Source organism: Balaenoptera musculus, chromosome 10 (assembly GCF_009873245.2).
Source record: "Balaenoptera musculus isolate JJ_BM4_2016_0621 chromosome 10, mBalMus1.pri.v3, whole genome shotgun sequence".
Lineage (NCBI taxonomy): Eukaryota > Metazoa > Chordata > Mammalia > Artiodactyla > Balaenopteridae > Balaenoptera > Balaenoptera musculus.
The window spans coordinates 104,081,228-104,105,609 of NC_045794.1; the positions used below are offsets into that span (position 1 = coordinate 104,081,228).

The 24,382-nt window shown below is 54.2% G+C and overlaps 1 protein-coding gene across 1 annotated transcript in view; it reads right to left on the minus strand.

The window, feature by feature from the left end:
• Positions 1 to 1,643: 1,643 nt before the first annotated feature.
• The window catches only part of TTLL8 (tubulin tyrosine ligase like 8), a 58,384-nt gene continuing 35,645 nt past the window's right edge, over positions 1,644 to 24,382 (minus strand). The window contains exons 10-14 of the mRNA XM_036867495.1: positions 22,430 to 22,673; positions 20,030 to 20,465; positions 19,046 to 19,558; positions 11,979 to 12,090; positions 1,644 to 1,847 (exon numbers count right to left, since the gene is read on the minus strand). Of these exons, the coding sequence (XP_036723390.1) occupies positions 1,687 to 1,847; positions 11,979 to 12,090; positions 19,046 to 19,558; positions 20,030 to 20,465; positions 22,430 to 22,673 (1,466 nt within the window). The 3' untranslated portion in view covers positions 1,644 to 1,686. The remainder of the gene's footprint in view (positions 1,848 to 11,978; positions 12,091 to 19,045; positions 19,559 to 20,029; positions 20,466 to 22,429; positions 22,674 to 24,382) is intronic.

Consider the following 24,382-nt stretch of genomic DNA (forward strand, 5'->3'; position numbering starts at 1 on the left):
GGTCCCTGGGGTGGCCCCCGTACAGACACAGCTGCTCTGGCTGCCGGCCCGTCTCTCGCACCCTTGTCTGACCCGAGTGCTCCGTGAAGTGGGCTCAGGCCCGAGGCAGGAATGAACTTGGGAAACATCTGATGGAGCTTCAGCCCCAGAGGATGGGACCCACAGGCAGACAGCACCCAAGACCATGGGCCCCACCCTCCTGCCCACTCACCGCCCCCCCAGTCCAGGCTCCAGAGCCCACGGCCCAGCCTCCCTCCCTCCGGGCCGGCACCTCACCGCTGCTCCCACCAGGTCCAGAGCACACGTGGGCATCGTGGGGCTCTGGTCACCACCCGCCGCTCTGCACTGTCAGTGAGGCAGAGCTGATGGGGATGGCGCCTGCCCGGCAGCGTTCACCTGTGGGCCTGGCCTGGGGTGCGGTCAGCAGCAGGCTGGCGTGTTTCGGGGTGACCAGGAAGTCAGAGGCTAGTCCTCCCGCCGCCCCTGCTCTGGCCCCCTCTCTGAGTCGAGCTGCAGGAGCTCCCTGGGCCCCTAGGTCAGCCGGGTGGCGTGAGTCAGGGGAGGACGTGCTGCGGGAGCTCAGGCTGCGTGGCCAGGTGCTGCCCTCCAGGCCAGGCCGGGGAGGGAGCCCCACAACCTGTTTTATTATCACCCAGGGGAGAGGTGGGGACAGCCGTACTCAGTGACTCTCCCCGGAGCGGCGAAGAGGCCCCACGTGGCCCAGTAGGCACCGCAGTGGCCCTCTCTCCAGGGCCGCCCCAGGACAGGCCCACCCACCAGGTGACACACGTGGTGTGCTGAACACGCCATCCCAGGGCCAAGGGGATGCAGGTGATCGGAAGTGGACGGCAAATCCAACCACATGACTTCATGGGGAAGAAGCATGGTGGGGACGGGCCCCTGTCCCCTGGGGCTCCTGTCTTGTCTCTGAGGGCTGGGGGCTACAGACCCTCCCAATGTCCACAAAGAACCGGCCCTCGAGACCCCTTGCAGGTCCCCTGTCCCCTGTAGGCTCAGATGGTTGGGACACCCCAGCCTGAGCCCAGAGAGGCTGCAGGGGCTCCCCCACCTCTGGTCTCCACAGACTGCACGGCCCACTGAGAGCCAAGGCCCGGAAGTCCACCTGCGGCACAATCTGAGGGGTCTGACCCAGTGCAGGCACCCCCTTCACCCCCTCGCTCAGCCCAGGGTGAAAGGAGGCGCTTGGGTGCAAAGAACCTGGACCAGCACAGCCAGACTTTTGTTGAATCAATGAGTGAACAAGGGGCCGCTGGGGAGCCGGCCGGGGCCCTCCAGCAAGGAGGGAGGGGCTCCAGAGGAGGGGGGTCTTGCGGGGGAGCCCGCACACCAGGAGCTCTCGTCCTCACCTGCCCAGCGCAGGGGTGCGGGTTGAGGGGTGCCGGTTGCGGGGTGAGGAGAGACGTGTGGGTTTGGGGACACGGGTGTGTGGTGTGGCACGCGGGATGCAGGGCGAGGGGCCTGGGATGCGGGCGGGCATGGGGTGCAGGCACCGGGAGAGGGTGGGGACAGAGGTTCCATAAGAAATACCATGGTGAAGATCGCACAATTTCGCTAAAATAGCTCTGTGTACAAGGTCCCTCACCTATGTCTAGGTTTACAGAGAAACACGCCACGCACTGGAGGCCGCGGGGCCTGGGCGCGTCTCTCTGGTCCCGGTCCTTGGCGTCACGGGGTGCACAGGCCGCCGCCCGGCCCGTTGCCGAGGGGCATGACAGAGGCACCCTGCAGGACGGCGGCGCAGAACGAGCGGCAGCGCTTGCAGGGACCGGCGGGCGGCAGCGAGCCACGGCACACTAGGCACGGCGCTGGGAGGGCCCTTGGCAGCCCTGGGGGAGAGAGAGAGAGAGAAGGGCCCTGAGACGGTGCCACCCGCCTGGAAACCACGTCCACGGCCCCAGACCACGCCCACCTGCCCCAGGCCACGCCCACCTGCCCAGGCCACGCCCACTGAGGCCACCCACCAGCCCACAGACTGCGTCCATCAGTGCATGAAATCATGTCCACCACCCCAGACCAGGCCCACTGGTACCAAAAACCATGCCTGCTGCCCCAAGACCTCGTTCTGGCCACGTTCACTGGTCCCTGAGACTGTGCTCCCTCCAGCACGCCCACCTCGGGCTCGCCCACCTCACGGCGGCCCTCCCCCCCTGCAAGGCGTGCACCTGGCTGGAAGTTCCATCCCAGCTGGCTCCCAAGCCCACCTGCTCCCACACAGAACCCACCCGGCTTTCCGCAGCTCTCAGAAAAGCCCAGACCTCCACTCAAAGCCGAGGGTTGAGGTCCCCTTGGCCCTGCTCATCTTTCTCCACCCGCAAGGGGGCGCAGTCCCAGTCAGGGGGAATGAGCAAGCCCCAGGCAGTGGCCCTGGGCCCAGGGCAGTGCCCAGCCAGCAATGGCCCAGCCCAGGAATGCCACGGGCTGAGACACCACGCCTGCCAGAGCCACCCGCTGCCAATGCCCTGGGCTGAGTCACTCCTCCCCGGGGTCCAGGTGGGTCTGGGTGGGGTGGGCAGGAGTGGGGGCCACCCAGCACCTATGCAAAGCAGCCCACAGTTTCCTGGACCCTTGAGCGGAGGCTGAGCCAGAGCCCAGGAATGGGGCCTTCCCCAGGGCCCGGGGCCAGCCTGACCCACAGGACACGCCAGGGCCTGCGTGGCATATGAGGGTGTGGGAGACTGCAGGCCTGGGCACAGGGTGGGGAGGCCAATCTTCAGGGGTGAGCAGGTACAGCGGCCAAGGGGGCAGCTCTGCCAGCAGTGCTTTGCCCACCAATGCACCCCAGGCCTAAACAGGCCTAGCGCAGGGCTGGACGGGATAGAGCCCTGGGCCCGCTCCAAGCTGAGGAAGGGCCAGGCCCCTGCGGCAGAGGGGCAGCATGAGGCAGGCAGGAGGGGCTGAGCCATCCGTTTAGGGGTTGGCGTGAGGGGCCGAGAAGCAGGAGAGCCATGCATCATGCATCCTGGGGGTGAAGGAGGAGGGGGTGAGGCCTAAGGTGCACCGGGGACGGGGGGCATCACCAAAGCGGACGGGGTGTCCGCTCAGGAATTGGTACTCTGGGATCCAGACCAGCCCTTCTGGGGAAAAACACCAAACCTGAGCATAAAACATGAAAAACATCTTAAAAGCAACAAAAAGCTGACAAAAAGCAAGGAATGATCAGGTCGAGGCTGCGGGGAAGCCCTTCCTTCAGAGGCTTTGCAGACCAGTATCACTCGAGGCTCGAGTTGCCAAGGCTTTAGGGGTGTGGGGGCAGAAGACCACCCCCAAGAGGGGTGAGAGACACCCCACCCCTCAAAGAAACAGCAAGGCCAAAAGGTTACACCCCGGGTGCAAGGGTGAGCCCAAAACACACCTTCCCTGCCCCAGAGAGTGCGAGGCGTGTTCTTGGTGCTGAGCAATGTGGGTGGAAATCCCAGAGAAACTGGAGTCCCGAGCTAGTCCCAAGCAGGTCTGAGTGACGACTTCTTATCCCTGGGCTGCAGCCAGGGCGGGGAGGGCACAAAGCATCAACCCATGAATTTAGAGCGATGCGGGCAGCTTTCCTCAGGAGGCGGGAGATGAGGGGCCTGGGGCAAACACCACCCTCTGAGGGGCTCACCTGCATTCTGGAAGGAGTGCAAAGAATCCCCACAACTAACGTTTTAAAGAAAATGATCCAGGGCTTCCCTGGCGGCGCAGTGGTTGGGAGTCTGCCTGCCAATGCAGGGGACACGGGTTCGAGCCCTGGTCTGGGAAGATCCCACATGCCGCGGAGCAACTGGGCTCGCGAGCCACAGCTACTGAGCCTGCGCGTCTGGAGCCTGTGCTCCGCAACGGGAGAGGCCGCGATGGTGAGGGGCCCGCGCGCCGCGATGAGGAGTGGCCCCCGCTCGCCGCAACTGGAGGAAGCCCTCGCACAGAAACGAAGACACAACACAGCCAAAATAAATAAATAAATAAATAATAATTAAAAAAAAAAGAAAATGATCCGTCTCTAATAAAATGTGAGAGTGCCGGCAGAAACAGCACAGACATGACCAAAGACTTCAGCTGATAGAATTATCAGACATTATCAGGCACAGAATATAAGCTAACTGTGTCATTTCACACAATTTAGAGGTTTTAGGCAAAGGAAAGGAACTATAAAGAATAACCAGGGCTTCCCTGGTGGCGCAGTGGTTGAGAATCTGCCTGCCAATGCAGGGGACACGGGTTCGAGCCCTGGTCTGGGAGGATCTCATGTGCCGCGGAGCAGCTGGGCCCGTGAGCCACAACTACTGAGCCTGCGCGTCTGGAGCCTGTGCTCCGCAACAAGAGAGGCCGCGATAGTGAGAGGCCCGCGCACCGCGATGAAGAGTGGCCCCCACTTGCCACAACTAGAGAAAGCCCTCGCACAGAAACAAAGACCCAACACAGCCATAAATCAAAAATAAATAAATTTTAAAAAAAAATAAATAATTAAAAAAAAAAAAGAATAACCAACTTTATTGAAAAGTAAAGTTTCTAAAAACTGAAACTATAATAACTAAAGTTAAAGTTTCAATGGATGGGATTCACAGGGCTCTAGACACTGATGAGGACAGAATGACCTGGAAGACAAGTGAGCACAGGAAACCGGACAGTGAACGGGAGACGAAGTGATACGGGCTGAGGGGCGGCGAAGGTGGGGGCAACGTCACACCTGAGCCCCAAAGGCCAGGAGGGAGAGGATGGGGTGGAGGCGGTGCATAGAGTGAGAGAGGCTGAAAGTTTCTCATAAACGATTAATGACACGAGTGTGAGATAAAGATGTCCCAAGATTCCCAGTTTGAATAAATACAAATAAAATCCCACACCCAGACCTGTCTTATTAAAACAGTCGTCAATGGCACAGGCAGGTAAGACGGCTGACTTTTGGAAAGCCGTGGACTTGGCTGAGTATCTCTGAGAGCAGCAGTGAAAGCCAGGACAGCAGAAAGATGCTGAGAGAAAACGGCTGGACTCCCAGGGCCGAGAGCCCATCGCTTTCAAGATAAGTGTGCAAAAGAGAGAATAAAGAAGAGCTCCCGTACTGGAAGCCTGAGACACGGGGAGGGTGTGGGGAGGAGGGGGAGGGTGTGGGGAGGGGAGCGAGGGGTGCGGCCTAAACACACGATGCTCACGTCTCGTGTCTCCGAGACTGAAGGTCACTGTATCGTCTGGGTGCGAGTAAAAGTATGATTTTCTCGCACTGCGGACGTTGATAACCTCAGGAAGCAACGAGCAATTTCTAGGCAGCCACTAAAAGCCCAGGGACAGAGTGTGTAACCTCCAAACGAGAAGAAGGAAAAACCGAAATGACAAAACAGTTACTGAAAATAAGGCCAGAACAAAGAGAAAGGGGGACATGAAAGGGAGGAGAATAGACAGAAATCAAACGCAATCAGATGAGAGGTACTGTGGTCGTCAGGCTCCAAGACGCCCCGAGAGCTGGCCTCCGGGCCCGTGGGCAGGCCCCCCCCACATCACATCAGGAGGCGCTGTGTGGCCGGCAGAACACGGCGGAAGTGATGGAGCCTGACTTCTCAGGCCGGGCCACGGAAGCGTGTCTCCAGTGGTTGGTCCGGAACCCCTTGTTCTGAGGACGCTCCGCCCACGGTGAGGTCGCTCAGGCAGCCCTCTGGAGGGTCCACATGGGGAGGAAGTGAGGCCTCCACCCCTCAACGTGTGGGTGAGCCGTCACGGAGTGGATCCCTGCCCCAGCCAAGCCTCTGCCAACGTCTTGCCCGAAGCTCATGTGAGACCTCGAGCCAGTACCTCAAGGTTAAGGCCCTCTTGGGTCCCTGACCCTCAGAAATGTGTGGGATAACAGGTATTTGTTGTCTGGAGTAATTTGTTGTGTAGAATCCATGTATCTGTGTGTATATACGATCACATAAAATGCAAATGTTAAATGTGCTGTTTAAAAGAGTGTGGTCGGGCTTCCCTGGTGGCACAGTGGTTAAGAATCCGCCTGCCAATGCAGGGGACACGGGTTCGATACCTGGTCCGGGAAGGTCCCACATGCCGCGGAGCAACTAAGCCCGTGACCCATAACTACTGAGCCTGCGCTCTAGAGCCTGCGAGCCACGCCTACTGAAGCCCACGCGCCTAGAGCCCCTGCTCCGCAACAAGAGAAGCCACCGCAATGAGAAGCCCGCGCACCGCAACGAAGAGTAGCCCCTGCTCGCCGCAACTAGAGAAAGCCCGCGTGCAGCAACGAAGACCCAACACAGCCAAAAATAATAAATAAAAATAAATTTAAAAAAAAAAAAAAAAAAAAAAAAAGAGTGTGGTCAATCTGAATTTAAATTTTGGCCGCTCTTGCCTTCTGAGACAGACCACATTCTGTCTATGGAGTGTGCATCTCCCTGAATAAACCCGCTTTCACTTAAAAAAAAAAATCACATTTTATGCAGAGAAATATCTAAAATGTAAGATTAGAGAATGACTGAAAGGAAAAGATATACTAGGCAAATTCTAACCAAAATAAAACAGAGGCTGAAGAAATATAAAGTAAAAATTGCCAGGATTGTAAGAAGGTGATGCATCCCAAAGATTGTTACCCTACTTGGCTTAGTAATTGATGGGACACGCAGACAAGAAATATCAGAAAGATATAAAAGATCTGAAAGACACAATAAACACGCTCAACCCCACTTCTGACACCCAGTAATCGTGGAACACACACTATTTTCAGGCACCGCGAGCACTGAAAACATAAAGCAACTCACAACAAGTGTCTGGGTGTTGAAGTGACACAGCTCCAATCAAATACAATTATGCTAACAAGAAAGTACAAGCTAATCGCAAAATCTGATGCAAATGTATTTATAGGAAACCAATTTCTAAATAACTTAGAGATCAAAGAAATAATTGTAATGAAAATTAGAAAATACTGATCTGAATAATACCCAAAATACTGCATTTCAAAAATTTTCAGATGCAGTTAAAGTAGAAAATAAAGGGAAATTGTCATCCTTAAATGTACGTATTGAAAAGAAGAAATGCTGAAAATTAAGAACCAACCATCTAGCTCAAGAAGTTAGAAAAAGAACAAACCCAAATAACAAATGTAAGAGCAGAAGTAAGCAAATAGAAAGTTCAACAAAGTCTAAGGCTGGTTCTCTGAGAAGCTGGATAAAGTGACAGACCGTGGAGAGACTGATGGCGGCGGGGGCGGGGTGGGGGGAGGGGACAATATTAGGAATAAAAGCGAGACGTCATCTCGGGATAATGAAGGAAGACAAGGTCCGCTTCCCATTCCTGCATCAATTGATGCCACTCACATGAACAGAATAATACGACCATCTCATTAGATTCAGGGGAAACAGTGGAGAAATTCTATGTCATTCATGATAAACAGAGAAAAGAAAACACCTCTCAGCAAGCAAGGAATAGCCGGAATGTCCTCGATCTGAGAGCGTGTATTTGCGAAAACCTTACCGCTGACTCCTGCCCCCCTCCCTACTGAGGTTCCAGCTAGCGCAGTGAGGCAGGAACAGGGACAAGGCAGAGAGACCAGAAAGAAAGGAGGATGGACGTCATTCGAGGTGATGGGATTGCATAGAAAATCCAAGGCATCTACAAACTAGTGTGGGACCCGGAGGTCCATTCACCAGCGCTGTGGGCTACAGGGTCAGCGTGCAAAAGCCATGGGGATATTCTACACATTAGCACAAATAATTGGGAAATAAAATTTAAAACACCATTTATATCACTCATATGTGGAATCTTAAAAAAAATAAGTCAAACTCATAGAAACAGAGAGTAGAAAACCGGCTGCCAGAGTCTGGGAGGTGGGGTGGAGGGGAGCAAAACACTCAGCTGTAAGGTAAGCGAGGTCTGAGGACCAGACGTTAAGACGTGGCGGCCACAGTTGATAACCACGCGTTGTGTCACTGAAGTTTGCTAAGAGTGGATCTGAAATGTCCTCACCAGAAAAAGAGAAAAAGATTAAACCCCACCATTTACTAAAGTATCAGTTTATTGATAAAAATACATGTATAAAAGTACCAAAAATACATCAAATACATAGGAATACATTTGATGAAAAAACCCACGCTAAAAGTATTGCTTAGAAAAACTAAAGAATACCTAAGTAAATGTCGAGATACATCATGCGCGTAGATTGAGAGTCTCAGTGTGGTAAGGGCGTCAATTCTCCCTGAAATGATCGATAGCTTTGACCCGATCCCCATCAAAATCCCACCAGGCTGTCTCTAGAAATCCACAGGCTGATTCTAAAATTTAAATGGAGGACTTCCCTGGCGGTCCAGTGGTTAAGATTCCATGCTTCCAGGGCAGGGGGCATGGGTTCGATCCCTGGTCAGGGAACTAAGATTCCACATGTCACGTGGCGCGGCCAGAACAATAAAATAAAATTAAATAAATAAAATTTAAATGGAAATTCAAAAGACAGAACAGTCCAGGAGATCCTGGGCAGGAAACAGTGTTGGAGACCTTACCTATCGCTTTTCAAAACTTATTTCAAAACTGCACTAATTAAGACTTAATTGTGGTGTTGGTATAAGGATAAGCAAACGATCGATGGAACAGAACAGAGAACCAGAATTCATTCTGGAGAGTCTATTTTGACAAAGATGCCAAAGCAACTCAACGGGAGAAGGCGAGTATTTTCGATAATGGTGAGGCGGGGGGTCAGCTGGACGTCCAGATGAAAGCAAACAGACTTGACACCACGCGCAAAACCTAACTCAGGGTGGATCAGAGACCACATGTGAACGTCAAAACTGTAAAGCTTCTAGGAGGAAATATACAGGAACATCTTCATGACCCTGGCGGAAGCAAAGTTATTTTAGGCCGGATGCCAAAAGCACTAGCCACAAAAGGAAAACTGATCAATTGCCCTTTATAAAATATTTCTACTCTTCAAAAGGCATCACTAAGAAAGTGAAAAGGCAAACCACAGACTGGGAGAAAATATTACCCGTACACATATCTGAGAAACAAATATACAGATTATCTAAAAACCACTACAAATAAATAACAAAAGGACAAACGACCTAATTTTAAAATGGGTAAAAGATTTCAACAGGCACTTCACAGCGAAAGGCATCTGAACGGCCAGTAAACATAAAGCATGACTAGTCACCAGGGAAACACAAAGTAGAACACACCTACCAGAATGGCTAAAAATACGAAGTTCACGATGCCGAGTGGTGGCGGGGATGTGGCTCAGTCAGGACTCCCATGATCTGCTGGGTGGAGACACCGCAAACGCCGTAGAAGGCCGCGGGCAGTTTCTTCTAAAGCAAAGTCTAAGCGTCCCCCGCGACCTGCAATCCACTCCCGGGTACAAACCCGGGAGAAACGACGCACAGGTCCGCGTGGAGGCTTGCTCTGGCGTGACCGGGCACCTCCATTTGTGACAGTCCCCAGCGGGAAGCAACCCACCCTCCCATCAGCACACTCAAGCCTGGACGCTGCTCGGCGAGGAAAACGTGCACGCAGGTGCCCTCAGCACGGCTGCCCAAGGCCAAAGAGGCCGGACACAGGCGAGCATGTGCCGTGCGGGTCCACGTGTGGCCCGGCAGCCTGGGCTGATTGAAGTCAGAGAGTGGTCATCGCATGGCCGGAGGACAGGGTGGGAAGGGGCACGGGAAACTTTCTGTAGAGCAATGTCCCCTCTCTCCATCCGGGCGGTGGTCACGAAGGCAAACACATCGCAGCACCGTGTCTGCTGGAGACCTGTCCTTGCTATTTGTAAGTTGCGCCTTAAGAACATTGTGTCAAAAGAGATATTATTTACTGTGGCATTAAAAACCACCAAATAGCCAGAAAAAAAAATCTAATGAAAGATGTGCCAGACCTCTACCCTGAAAAGCCACAAGACACAATCCAGAGAAAATCAAAGACGCCCTAGTTAAGTAGAGTAGATCATGATTTTGATTTGAAAGACAATATAAAGAGATGTCAATTCTCCCCTCTGCAGATTCAAGGTGATCCCAATCAAAATCCTGGCAGTTTTTCCTCCCCTCCCTTCTCCCCTCCCTCCCTCCCTCCCTCCCTCCCTCTCTTCTGTCTGTCTGTCTGTTTCTTTCTTTTTTTCTTTCTCTTGAGGAGGACAGGCTGATCCTGACATACGTATGGAAACGCAAAGGGCTGAGAACAGCCTCTGGTGCGGAGTGTACTTCCCGAGCTGCTGGCTGGGCCGGGCCAGGTGACCTGCCCTCACCTGCACACGGTGCAGTGAAGGCTGCAAGCGCTGGCGTGCTGCCCAGCTGTCACGAGACAAACTCGCCCTGGGCAGCTGCTGGCTCGCGGCTGAGGATCCTGTGTTTCTGGCCTGAACACAGCCGTAGCCTGGAAGCAAGCGCAGCTAATCCCGCGGGACCCTCGGGGCCACAGCCGCGTGACCATCACGCATTGCTTCACTCCGAGGTGAGCGCCACGCACGGTCACCGCAGCACAGACCCACTCAGACACACCCGGGGGTCCCTGAAACTGAGAGAGACTCTAATAGGTGGTGTCGGCTTGGGAAGCAGTGGAGGCTGACCCTCCCGCCCTCTCCCACGGGCACCAAGACCGAGGCAAACGTCAACGACAGCGACACCGCACACGGCAGGGAGACTGGCCGGGGGGTCATGCGTGCCCAGTGTGGCGCAGCAGGGCGCCTTCCTGGAGGGACCCTCGAAACCCAGCGTGCGCCCTGAGCGGACCCCGACCTCGTCTGGAGTGGCTTCAGGAGTAACCTTGGCTCCTACGAGCAGGAAGCACCTAAGCCCGGCCGAGTCACCTCCCTGCACCCTCCTGGGCACCAGAGAGGACAGCCCCGGACCAGCTGTGCTCCTGTCCCTCCCTGTGACTGGCCGGGCGTGGGACATTAGGACCTGAGTGTGGGAAGGTGGCCCACCAGGAGGAGGTGGGGAAACACTGAGCCCGCAGAGCCTCGACGTGGACCAGGTTCTCATCTCGATCCAGCAACAGACAAAATCGAGACGCTTACAGGAAGAGAGGCCTCCAGGGGCTCAGCCTCCGACCAGGCTGCCGGGGCTGCCTTGCCCTCTGCCAGGCGCTCGGAAGGGGCTGACAGTTGCCCTCGGCTGGACAGGAGGCTCCTGGGGAGGCCGTGGGTCTGGTCCCGGAGTCCCAGCGCTGGTGGAGAGAAGGACATATCTTGAAGACGAATGTGGGAGTGGATTTTGATGCACAGAGTTGGCGGGACGGAAACACAGCTTTTGGGGAGAAGGGTTACGTTAGCAGAAGGACCGCCAGCCTGGGCCGAGAGAGGCAGCGTCCGTTTGTGCTCTGAGGACCTGAGAGCCCCGCTTCCTAAGGCTACAAGCCGCGGAGGAAACGGCCAGCCTCCAAGGGGAACGTGTCCCCCACTTTCTCCTTCGTATACAGCCGAGGAGGACGACGAGAAAAGGGCCTCTCCGGGCAGAGCCAAGACTCACTGAAAATGGATTAAGGAGCGTAATCATGGCACAGAGCTTTCCCCCTGGGAAGGGGGCGGGGGGATCCAGGGTGCTGTGGACCAGCTACCCTGTTCTGTGCCCATGTGGTGTGCGTGCATGTGTGCGTGTGTGAGTGCATGTGTGTGTCCGTGCGTGCTCACGAGCACGTGTGCGCGCAGGTACCTCGTGTTGGGAGAGACAGCCCTTGGTCTCCTGTGCCCTCCTACGTGTCCTTCGAGGTGCGCTCCGTCCGTGCAAGGCCCTGACCACCCTTCACTTGGGCCATGTCTCAGGGTGAAGTAATGTCTCCCTCCAGGACAAAGAGCTTCCTGAAAAAGCAGCAAGTGCCCCAAGCTCACTGTCCCCCACCGTGACATGGGCCCACTGTGCGTGCGCCATCCATCTGGGCCACAGTGCGTCCCAGACCAGCCGGCGCTCACGGTCACCACGGGTGACGAAGCCCTTCATCTCTGACCCAGGAGTCGCGTGTCTTCCGGCAGCCTCCACGCAACAGCCTCAGCTAAGCTCACAGCCAACAGCTTGCAAGGAGGGGAAGCAAACCCAGTCCTGGCAGGTTGGCAGCGAGGATGCCTCTGGGACGCACAGTGCAGAGTCCAGGGCCCCAGAGGACGTGGCTGAGGTCTGCGCCGCTGGTGGACCTGATGACGGCTGTCTTCAACAAACGCACACGAGACAAATCAAGGGGGCTTGGTGCCCATCTCTCCTGGTCAGGTCAGAGTGGCATGTGAAAAGTGGCCAGAGGCTCAGATGGAGCAGCATGGATGTGGATCACTGGGAGAGAAGGTCTTCCTTGGGTCTCCCGAGCACCCTACATATTCTGTGGGGTGTGCCAAGGATGCAAGGCCCTGATCACCCATTTACCTTTCTCAGCATCATGCTTGCAGTGAGCAGTCCTGGGGGGTGAGGTGCTGTTTCCCTCCAGGACAAGAGCAGGCTTGCTTACTGCTTGCTACGAAAGTGGTAGACGCCCAAGGTTCAGTGTTCCTCAGCTGTGATGCAAACTCAGCGTGTGTAGCAGGCATGTGGGCCACAGTGCGTCACCCCACGTGGCTTCACAGATGTGCAGAGGCTCTCGCTGCTTCCTGAGATGAGAATGATAAAGTCCTTCGTCTCCAACCCAGGAGTTGCGTGTCTTCTGCCAGCCTCCACGCAACAGCCACAGCTACACTCACAGCTCGTAAGGAAGGGAAAGCAAATCCCAGACTGGGCAACTTGTTTTTCTGGTTCACAGTTATCCAGGTGAAGAGGAATGATGGAGAATCACAAGATCCCAGACTCAGAGTCTGGTTCTATGACTGTGGAGACTTTTGGAGTGGGGTGCGCGGGGGGGGGGGGCGGTGAACGTAGTTTGTTTGCAGAAGGTAAGTGAATGCCAGTGACCTGGAGATTGGACTGTTGTATATTTGATTATCGTTCAGAACATATTCACTCCGCTCCTCCTCCCCCACTGAGGAGTAGCCTTCGTTGCCCACCAACTTGAGTCTGGGTAGATGTGATGTGAGTAGAAGCTTTCAGATGCCTGCACCGTTTGACTTGCCCTCTCATGCTGATACCATCTGCCTCGTGAAGATGATGCCTGGGGAACCACTGACCCCAGAAGGGGAGAGACGTGAGGTGGATCTCAGCCCAACCTGCAGCCTGGGGCCTGGCTCAGCCTTCCTGGTAGAACCCAACATTGCTACAGCCGACCTGAAGATGTGTGAGAAACAGAGGCTTGATGAATAAGTACCTCTGAGGTTGGGGAGGGGTTGTCTTTGTTATGCAGCATTACTGCTGCAAAAACCTGACATAATAAAGACAGGAGCATAGACAATTGGGACACTGTAGAGTCCACAACCAGAAAAACATACCTAGCCACCTGTCTTGCGACGATGGTACAACGCAGCAAAGAGGACGTAGTGTCTTCAATGCACTACGCTGCATCAGCTGAACGTCTGTACAAAAATCGTGCGTCTTAACTCCTACAACACACCACACCCAGAAACAGTTCCAGATGGAACATAGCTCTAAATGTGAAAGGTGAAACCATACAACTTTAAGAAGAAAACAGAAGTGACTATTTTTATGACTTTGGGGTAGGCAAAGATTTCACAAACAGAAAACATAAATGTTAATCATAAAAGAGAAATTGATATTGGCATATACTGAAATTAATAATGTATGTGCACCAAAAGATACTATTCAGAGAGTAAAAGGCAAATCATAGAATGAGAGAAGGTATCTTTAATACATATACCCACCAAAGGACTTGTATCCAGAATATATAAGGAACTCCTACAAGTTGACAGGAATAGGGAACAGAAAAACATGCCCAAATACAAAAAAGGTACTTTGCAAGAGTATGTTGAAATGGACTGTTGACATGAAAAGGTGCTGAATTTCTCCAGTCATCAGATAAATGCAAATTGAAGCTATCATGTGAACCCACTGCACATCTACTAGAATGGCTAAAATAAAAGGACAGAGAATATCTAGTGTTGGTAAGAGTGTGCAGTAACTGGAAGACTCATACACTGTGGTGGAATTTACACTGGCACAGTCACTCTGGGAAATTCCTTGGGAGTGTCTACCAAAGCTGAATGCATGACCCAGCAACTCCATTCCTACAGAAAGATGTATACATGTTCACCAAATTCAGGAGTGCTCACAACAGCACTATTTGTAATAGTCTGAACTAGAAACAATGTAAATGTCTATCCACAGTAGTATGTAAATAAACTGTGGTTGAGAACCAGTTTTAACCACATGCAAGAAACCACATCCAGACATATATCAAACTCAACATCAAACCAAGTTAGGTTCATTCCTGGAATGCAAGGTTGGTTTAACATGCAAAAATTGATTGATGTTAGGTGCTACAGGCAACTTCTTAGAAAAAGAAAAACCTATTGATGTTATTTACCACTATAATAGTATAAAGAAGAAAAAACTTAAGATAGTCTCATAGATGCAAAAAAAATTGTTGAGAAAATTCACTACACATTTGTAATAAAAATTCTTGGTAAGGATTAGAAAGAAACTACTTTAACATGCTAGAGTATCTATACATTTATATCTATATATCATATCTATAGCTTTATTAAGACTTACAGAAAATGTCATTATAAATGAGAAAATGTTAGAAACATTCTCTTTAAAATCAGGAATTCAACAATGGTGCCCAACATTGTGTAGGAGGTTCTAGCCAGTACAATAAGACAAGAAAATAGGGGCAAGAAGGTTGGAGTGGAAGATATAAAGCAATTTACACAGGATATAATTATTTACATAGAAACTCAAAAGAAGATACATAGACATTTTTAGGAATAATGGGAGAGTTTAGAAATGTGGCAGATAGAAAATTAATATATAAAAGTCAGTTTCATTCTATATGCCAGCAGCAAACAATCAGAAAATTTATATAGAGAGATGACACCATGTGCAGTAGTATCTGAATATCAAGTAAGAAAAATAAATCTAATAAAAGATGTCTATGATCTCTGATGGGAAAATTCTAAAATTTAAAGTGATCTAAGTAAATGGAGAGATATGTCACGTTCATGGGTAGAAAGATATGATTTCATTAATTTATCCATTTCCCCCAAATTGATCCATGGATTCAATGCAAATCCAACCAAAATATCAATAGGATTTTTTTTGTTGAACTTGATAAAACAACTAGGACATTTATATAGAAAAGAATGAGGTCAAGAAGGACCAAGACCCTTATGAAGATGAGCAGAGAGAGGCAACTTGCCCTACCAGATACAATAGGCAGTGTGGCACTGGTACAGGGGGGCAAACTCACCAGTGGAACAGAATAGAGACTCCAGAAATAGACCCACACATACACACAGGTGGGATACCAGTTCACAGGGGGATAGAAATAAATTTTTCAAAAAATAACTGAAAAAATTTTCTACATGAACAAAACTAAAATTCGATTCTTAACTCACACCATATACAAAAGTCAACTCCAAATGGATTAGGACTTTTATGTCAAAAACAAAATTTAGGGCTTCCCTGGTGGCGCAGTGGTTGAGAGTCTGCCTGCTAATTCAGAGGGCACGGGTTCGAGCCCTGGTCTGGGAGGATCCCACATGCCGCAGAGCAACTGGGCCCGTGAGCCACAGCTACTGAGCCTGCGCGTCTGGAGCCTGTGCTTCGCAACAAGAGAGGCCGCGACAGTGAAGAGGCCCGCGCACTGCGATGAAGAGTGGCCCCCGCTTGCCGCAACTAGAGAAAGCCCTCGCGCAGAAACGAAGACCCAACACAGCCAAAAATAAACATAAAAATAAAAGAGTATAACCTAAATGTATAGCATCTTGGCTATAAATGATTAAAAAAAAAAAAACAAAATTTAAAACTCTTTTTTTAAAAAATAAATTTATTTTATTTATTTATTTATTTTTGGCTGCATTGGGTCTTCGTTGCTGCGCGAGGGCTTTCTCTAGTTGCGGCGAGCGGGGGCTACTCTTCGTGGCGGTGCTTGGGCTTCTCATTGTGGTGGCGTCTCTTGTTGCAGAGCACGGGCTCTAGGTGCGCGGGCTTCAGTAGTTGTGGCACGTGGGCTCAGTAGTTGTGGCTTGCAGGCTCTAGAGCGCAGGCTCAGTCGCTGTGGCGCACGGGGCCATGCGGGATCTTCCTGGACCTACATTTACTACTAAGAGTTTTACATTTTGGGGCTTCCTTGGTGGCACAGTGGTTAAGAATCCACCTACCAATGCAGGCGACACAGGTTCGAGCCCTGGCCCGGGAAGATCCCACATGCCGCGGAGCAACTAAGCCCATGCGCCACAACTACTGAGCCTGCCCTCTGGAGCCCGCGAGCCACAATTACTGAGTCCGTGTGCCATAACTACTGAAGCCCGCGTGCCTAGAGCCCGTGCTCTGCAACAAGAGAAGCCACAACAATGAGAAGTCCACACACCGCAACAAAGAGTAGCCCCCGCTCAGCAACAAAGACCCAATGCAGCCAAAAATAAAAAAAATAATAAATAATTTTTTTAAAAAAAGAATCCATTCATAAAAATCAATTCCCTTTCTATCAACCAGCCACAATTTGCAGGAAAAAAATTTTTTTATTTGATACTACTTACAATAGAATAAAAAAATAAAAAATATATGTCTAAATCCAACAAAAAAGTGCAAGACCATTACGAAGAAAATTCTAGGAGTTTATTGAAAGATCTTAAAGGATTTATTTATGGAGAGATATACCATGTTCACAGATTCTAAGGCTCAATAATGTAAAGAAGTCAGTTCTCCCCAAACTGATGAATTTAATAGCAATAAAAATTTTTTAATTTTAATAAAAAATTATGTTGGTGGATCTTGACAACCTAATTCTGTAACCTGTATGGAGGTGTAGGGGGGTCAAGAACAGCTGAGTCATTTTCAAGGAAGAAAAAGAAGCTTATAGGACTTGTCTGACTAGCACAAAGACATCCTACAAAGCTGTAGTAATGAAGACCTTGTGGCACTGTCCCAGGGCAGACAAACAAAATGGTGGAGCTGACCAGAAGGTCCAGAGGTGCCAACATGCAACAGTGCCAGCCTGCAGGTGAGCAGGGGAGGGGCGGTTGGGCCCCCATGTCTCACACCACGTGCCAAGTCAGCTCCAGGAACATTCAAGGCTGGAATGTATGAGTCACAGCAATGCTCCTAGAAGAAGAGGGCTTCACGACCTCAGGGTAAGGTCACAAGCCATAAAAATCACCAACTGTCGAGGAAAAGCTTGACCTATTGGAGTTTATTAAAATTAAGGTAGCTTTACATCCAAAGACACCATAAAGGAGTGAAAAGACAGATCACAAAGTGGGAGACAGTGTTTGCCACACAAATCAACTGAAAAAGGAGGAGAATCCAGAATAGATGGCTGTCACCCCTACAAATCAGCAAAAAAGATGTGCAGTTCTAAGGACGATCAGACAAAAGGTGTGCTTTTCAGGACAGGAGACCTAATTGGCCAACGCATGTCCGAAAATAGGCCATTTTATTAGTAAATAGGAAAATGCAAACGAGCGCCATCACTCCCTCCAGAGGCAAACAAGATGCCCTGTCAACGCCAAGTATTGGCACCAATGAGAGCAATGGCCACAGTGCAGCCACAGTGTGACCACGGTCAAAGTGCAGTCCCTCTGGCCACGCTTGCAGTGCCCAGTGCACCAGGTTTAATACCCCACCCCCCGCCACCGCCAAGTTCATGTCCACTTGGAATCTGTGAATGTGACCTTATTTGCAGATGTAATCAAGGTAAGGTGAGGTCACCTTACTAGAGGAGGGTGGGACCCAATCCAACAACTGGTGTCCTTTTAAGAGGGAAATTTGGACACAGTGACACACTGGAGGAACACCGTGTGAAGCAGGCAGAGATTGGAGTGACTCGTCTGTAAGCCAAGGAACACCGAGGACTGCCAGCGGCTGCCAGAAGCTGGAAGAGACAGGAAGTTTCTTCCCTACAGGCTCTGAGAGCTCAGCCCTGCCAACACCTTGGTTTTGGACTTGTGGCCTTCAGAGAAAATGTCTGTGGTTTAAGCCACCAAGTTTGCAGTACTCTGTTACAGCAGCTAATACACCTACTTAGGTAGAAGCTGTGTGCGCCCTGTTGACACTCACTCCTAGGAAGATGCCTGGGGGAAGCTGCACGGTGCATTACAGAAAAAACCTGGAAATTGCCCCCATGGAGAGGCAAGCTGCTAAGCAGTAGGGCTGACAGACCTTGGTGCCAGACTGGACATGGGGTGAGGATGGCGGGCCGGACTGAAGGTGGCCTCCAAGCGCCCTGCCAGCTCTGAAAGCGCACGCTCACCGTGCCCGGAGCTGGCAACTCTGGGGGGCGGTCCACACACGTGCTGATGCGACAGACATGTACTGAGCATCTGCTATGTGCCAGGCATGGCCCCAGGTGCAGGGGTGCACCAAGAGCCCAGCCCCTGAGAGCTTACAATCCATGGGGACACAGACAGACAGGCAAAGAGGCTGTTAGTGCCAGGGAGAGAGACAGACAGACAGACAGACACACTGAGAACCCAGGGGGGTGGTGGGCACAGCAGGTGCAGGTGTTCTGGCGAGTTCAGGGAGACAGGTGCACCTGGGGCAGAGCAGGTGGGGGCGTGGCCCTGGCTGGTGTCACTCTCTTGGCCACTGCTGGGTGCCAGACCACTGGAGACGGCACTGGGGTGCAGACACAGCCGGGCCACCCCTAGAGACGCGGGGTTGCTCCATACCTGCCTGCCTGTGTTCGGAGGCCAAGCCCAGGCCAGGCTCCCGGGCCTCGCGTGGCCCGCTCCACCAGAAGCTTCAGAAAACAGCGCAAGGGCCCGGTGATTGCCGGCCCCCTCCCGTCTGCGGCACCTGGCGCCTATGCAGATCTCAGACTCAACGCCCCATTGGCGCCACACCCCACAGGGGAGAGACACGAAGGCTGTCACCCACCTGGTCCTGTGCAGGGGACCCGGCGCTCAGCGGGCCCCCCACTATCCCGACAACTGGCCGGGACCAGGATGGGGCCAGGGCGCCCTGAACCCTGCTCTGAGCTCAGGCCGGTGCCTGGACGAGAGGCCCCGCCCCGCCCTAGAGGACGCAGAGCAGGTAGCCCCAAGCAGACCCGGGGCTCAGACGGGCACAAGCACGGCGCTGTCACCTGACGGTCTGGGCGGCTGAAACTGAGCGCTCTCCGCTGTCTTCACGCTCGGAAGAAGGGACGGCAGCGGGTGCACATTTAATAAGTTTGGATCCAAGTGTTCGTCTGATTCGGCCTTGGCAAGAGCAGAGCTCAGGGCCTTATCGTCTAGGCGCTGAAAGGTACAGGTGGGGGGCTCTATCTTCCCGCCAGACTCCCTGTGGCCGCGCTTTACTTTAGCACTTCTCTCCGCCAGCCTCTTTAAGGGCACAGGCAAGGTGCAAGGAAGTACCTTTTCGTCTTTCAGTTTCAAGTCTTGCTGGAGAGCCATTCGTGGGGGTCCCGGAGCCAGGCCTGGCATGGCCGAGGGGCACCTCTCTCTTAGTGGATGAACGTCCAAGAGTGGAGATGCAAAGTCAAAGTTGGAGATGGGCGGCATCTGCTTCTTGGCTTTCCCCACGCCCACCCCTTCCACAAAGAGGTCGGACCCCGGGAAGGGGGGCAGCTCCACTGCAGGCTGGGGAGGGAAGGATGAGGTGAGGGGTGCTGGCTGGCCCTTTCCTGGCCTGCCGGTCAGGTGTAAGGCCTCAGGGAGAAGCCCCGGCCACACTTCCCGATGGCTGGGCTGCCCACTGGGTCCCCCCTCCAGGGGGCCCAGGTTGCAGGGTTTTGCTGCCTGGCCTGCAGGAGGGCTCCTGGGGGAGCAGGCCCCCGGAAAGACCCCTGAAGGAAGGCTGGATCTTCACCCCAGGAGGACGGAGGACACTGCAGGTCGGAAAAGGAACAGCCTAGAGGGGCTTGGAGGCCACGGACATCCCGCCAGCCCAGCCAGAGGGCCCCCTGCCTGGTGGCCACAGAGTTGGGGTTGGCTGGGGAGGAGAGACTGGAAAGCTGGACGGCAAAGGCCAGCTGGGTGAGACCCCCCCGGGGCGTGGGGAGGGGGCCACCCCGAGGTGGCCGGCGGGAGAGGGACGCCCCGCCCCCTCACCTGTCTCCACAGCAGCTCGAAGTTGCCGACGTCGCAGTTTCGGTCGACCTTGCGGTCCACCACCACCTTGATGGTGTCCTCCTGCACCTGCGCGCAGAGCTGGGCCGTGACCGGCGTGGACGCGTGCATGGCGGGGCTAGAGTTGATCTCGATCAGCCAGGGCTTGAAGTCGCGCCCGAGGATGAAGTCGGCGCCGTACAGCTCGAAGCTGTTCTTCCGCGGGTCTACGTGGTCCTGGGCCACCTTCATGGTGTTGGTGATGGCCCTCTTCATGGACGGGTAGATGACGCTGCCCCACACGGCCCCGCGGCCCCTCTTCTGCAGGTACTCCTGGAACCGGGTGCTGGTCCACATGTTGTGACCCGGCAGCAGGGGGCTCCGGTCCTTGTCGTTCTTCAGGTGCTTCTGGATGGAGTTGTTGCACAGGTGGATGGCGCTGCGAGGCAAGGCCGCCGTCAGGGTCGGGGGCGGGCGCGCAGGCTTCTCTCCTCCCAGCGGGCGCCCCGGGACCCCACCCTGAGGCCCCGCCCAGACCCCGCCCCGAGGCTCCGCCCCCGAGACCCTGCCCCCGCGGGCCCTGACCCCGGCGCACCACCGCCGCAACAGGAGAGGTTCTGACCGGTTCCCTATCCTCCTAGGCAACCTCAGGACGGCCCTCCCATCCGGCCTGGGACCACCATGGGGTGGGGAGGGGAGGGCAGGGCAGAAGCCAGCCAGCCCGGGGCCACCAACTAGGGGCCTCCAGCAAGTACCACCCTCTGAGCCTGTTTCCCCACCTGTCCCTGGAGGAGAGCCGGAGCCCCCCAAGGCGAGAAGGATTCGCTAAGTGAAATTTACAATTAATTCGTTTATACTCTGGCATTGTTCTAAACAGGATTTAAATTGAATAGAATCTACTAGGAGATTATAAAATACATGGGTCTTGTTCAAAGTCATTTTCATTTAAACGTGTCCGTGGGCCTGGGGATTTGCCATCTTGTTCTGGGTGGTGATACCGCCCCTGTGACCATGAGGTAGCTGTACTCCCGTAAGACAGATACAAGAAACAAGATACAGGCACACGGAAGAGTTTTGGAAGCTGAAAACAGTGCTGGGAGCTGACACGGTTCAGAAACAATTTCAGAGAATCTCCTGTCAGCCTGGGGAGAGGGTTATGGTCCCGGATGGAGAAATGGCTCAGAGAGGGTAAGAGACCTGCCAGGCACACAGCTCACAGCTTGGCAGGGCCGGGCAGGCTGGAAGGGGCTCCATGGGCTTCTCACTGCCCAGTCAGCCCAGGACCCCTCCTCCAGGCCCTCCTGGCTTGGTGGGGACAAATGTGCTCCTTGAGCTGCCGGCCAGGACCACTTGTCCCAGCTGCCTGCTCCTGCCAGGTGTGACTCCAGGTGTCACCTGCCAGGTGTGACCCCAGGTGTGGTCACAGCCCCCAGCTTGAGCACAGTGAACCCCCTCAAGGTCTCTGTTGAGCAACCTTCAGTCCTCGTGATACTGACGGGCTCCCCTGTAGCCCCCACCAAGCTGCCTAGGCACCCAGCCGGGCACCCCGCGTGTGGTCACAAAGCAGAGCCACGGAAGCCCTCCATTTGGAAAGAGAGGTGGCAGCTATTCTCTCAAGAGAATGGCACGTTCCCAAGACTTTGCTGGTGGGCTATCGTCCTGACACACACCCGGCCTGCCCGCTCTGGGACCCTGGTGGGCCTGGGTTCACCCACCCCACAGCACCCACTCCTGCAGGTCTGAGCTGCTGCCTGGCACCCCCTGCACCCTGTATCGGGTACTGCTCGCATCGTCTTGGCCCCTCCTAACCCCGCGCGGCTGGGGTCATCCTCAGAGGACCCCTCAGGCCACCCTCACGTCCCACAGTCTGCCTCGTCGGGGAGCCGCCCTCCCACCTCCCCAGACACTCCAGCAGCTTCCCCGCCTGCAGGATCCCCACCCCACGGCTCTGGGGGCTCACAAAGCGAAGGCCGTGCAGGGTCTACTGCAGGATTTGAGGGGCTGGTCCCCAGGAGGCTCCCAAAGGAGCCCTACCTGTCCCCTCCCTCCACATGCTGAGGGGACCGAGAGAGCGAGCAGAGCTGCACCCCGAGCCCGGCCCGTGTGGTCAGCGGAGGGGCACGGCCGGCCACTCAGCCTCCCCCGCGGAGGGTGCCTGGTGCCCACGAGCACACGGCAGACGGCGCTTTTAGGATTTTCTGGAGAAGATGCACACCCCACGGGGGCGCAAGGCACTGGCTCTGACGGGCAGGGGGCCTGGGCCCGCCCCTCGCAGAGGGAGGTCGAGTAGCCTCCCCAGGCCCGAGCACGACACAGCACCCCGCCGGGCACGCGGGACCTGCCTCGCACCCCAGGTGCTGGTGGGAGCCCACCCTCGATGGCACCTAGCTGACCCCCGCTGACCTGTCCAGATTGTGGAGGGAGAAGCGCTGCGTCGAAAAGCGCAGGTAGCTCTCCTTGTAGAACCAGATGGTCAGCGGATTCCAGTCGGTGACCAGGAACCACTGCCGGATGTCAAACTTGGTGTCGTAGACGAGCAGCGGCGTCTCGATGTACTTCTGCACTACCCACTTGTGGTGCTTGGCGGGGGCTTGGTCTGTAGCCACCAGCTCCAGGATCTCCTCCACGTGGTTCGTGCACACTATGTCTGCAAGAGGCCACCGCTCAGCCCCCAGCCCCAGAGCAACGCCTGCCGTCCGGCGCTGGGGGGCTGCGCGGGAAAAGCTCTGCCCTCGGGGTCGAGGCCACAGCCAGGGCAGCCCTCCAGGCTCGCCCACCACAAGGCCGACCGCGGGGCTCCCGAGAGGACTGAGAACGGGGAAGGTCGGGGATGGGGACAGAGGCGCCGTGAAGAGGCAGCCAGAGAGCTGAGCACTGGCCCGGGTACGGGGGGGGGGTACGGGGGGGGCAGGGAAGCAGGTCGGGCTCTGCAGCCTCAGGAAACCAGCAGGCGGCGTGATGGGCGGCCCCATGGGCTCCAAGGGCTGGTGAGGCCTCACACCCAGGGCGACTGGACAAGTGGGGGTGAACAGGGCGGGGTTGGGGTGCGCGACTCTTCCCCCACGTCTGCACCCCTCCACTTTGCAGGAGGGTTTGCATGCCCCAAAGTTAAGCCGTGTGACTGGTGGTGACCAGTGACATCTGAGCCAAAGTGACGTGCATTTCCCTGGGCTGCAGCATTTAATGTCACCGACAGACCCTCCCCCAGCCCTCTCTTTCTCTGCCGTGACACCCCAGAAGCCTGAACTGTGTCACAAGATGGTGGGGGGACTTGCCATCCTCCCTGCCAACCTGTGATGGACAAGCGTCAGGAGAGGCCGAGATGCGGGGCAGTCTGGCTCTCCTGGCCGGCACAGGGGGGCGGGGTGCCACTTGCGAGGCCCAGGGGCAGTGACAGCACGGGGCACGAGGGAGCTTTCCTCACAAAACACAGGGCCCCGCTCTTCAGTTACAACAAGTGGAGACCTTGCCATCTTGAGACCAAAGTCCAGGACGAAGCTGCAAACCCCTGGGCCAAGAGCAGACGGGGGCACTGGGTTGGGGGTCAGGCGGTGGGAGTACAGCCAGTGACCAGGCACAAAGGCGTGCACTCGGTTTTGAACAGGTGGGTTTGAGGTGTCTGTGGAGCGTCCCCGGGGATGCAGTGTCGGCAGTGGGTGGAAGGTCTGGGCTCAGGAGAGAGCCCAGGGAGGGACACTGGCCCTGCCCGGGAGGGTGCTTGCTGAGAGCAGGCAGAAGCTCAGGAAAGAGAATGTTTCAGGACATCCTGAATGCAGGATATCCAGGACCGAATGCAGGAATGTCACAAATTAATAAAGCTTTTTAAAAAATCACATAAAAAGTAACCACTTATGAATTTACAGCAACAATAAAACCCCTCAAATAACTCAAGGGGCAAATAGAATATGCAAACAAAAGGTAAGGTCTATTTAGATACTCAGGGAAAAGAGAACATCATATAAATAAACAAGAGGATGCAGGGATGGCTGTATTAGGAGGACATTTCCATAGCCTGAAAGCGTCTACGGTTGCACAAGGATGTTTGGGAATAAATAAGCTTAGCATTTAAGTCAGCACCAAGAGGGAACAATCCCTCACAGGAAAATTGAAAAAATGCAACCAAAAGTTGGTTCTTTGGAAACACTCATAAGATTGGAAAATCACCTTGAAATTCTCTTTTTAAATGAAGAACCCACAGTATTCACCATTAGGAATAAAGAAGAGGGCACGGTCACAGCCGTGATGCAAGGAGAAGTAGAAAACCTGAGCCGGGGTCACCAGGGACAGAGCTCACAGGGCACTCAGGATGTGCCTGCAAGAGGCCAGTGCCTCTGGGGGTTTTATAACCACCCTGGG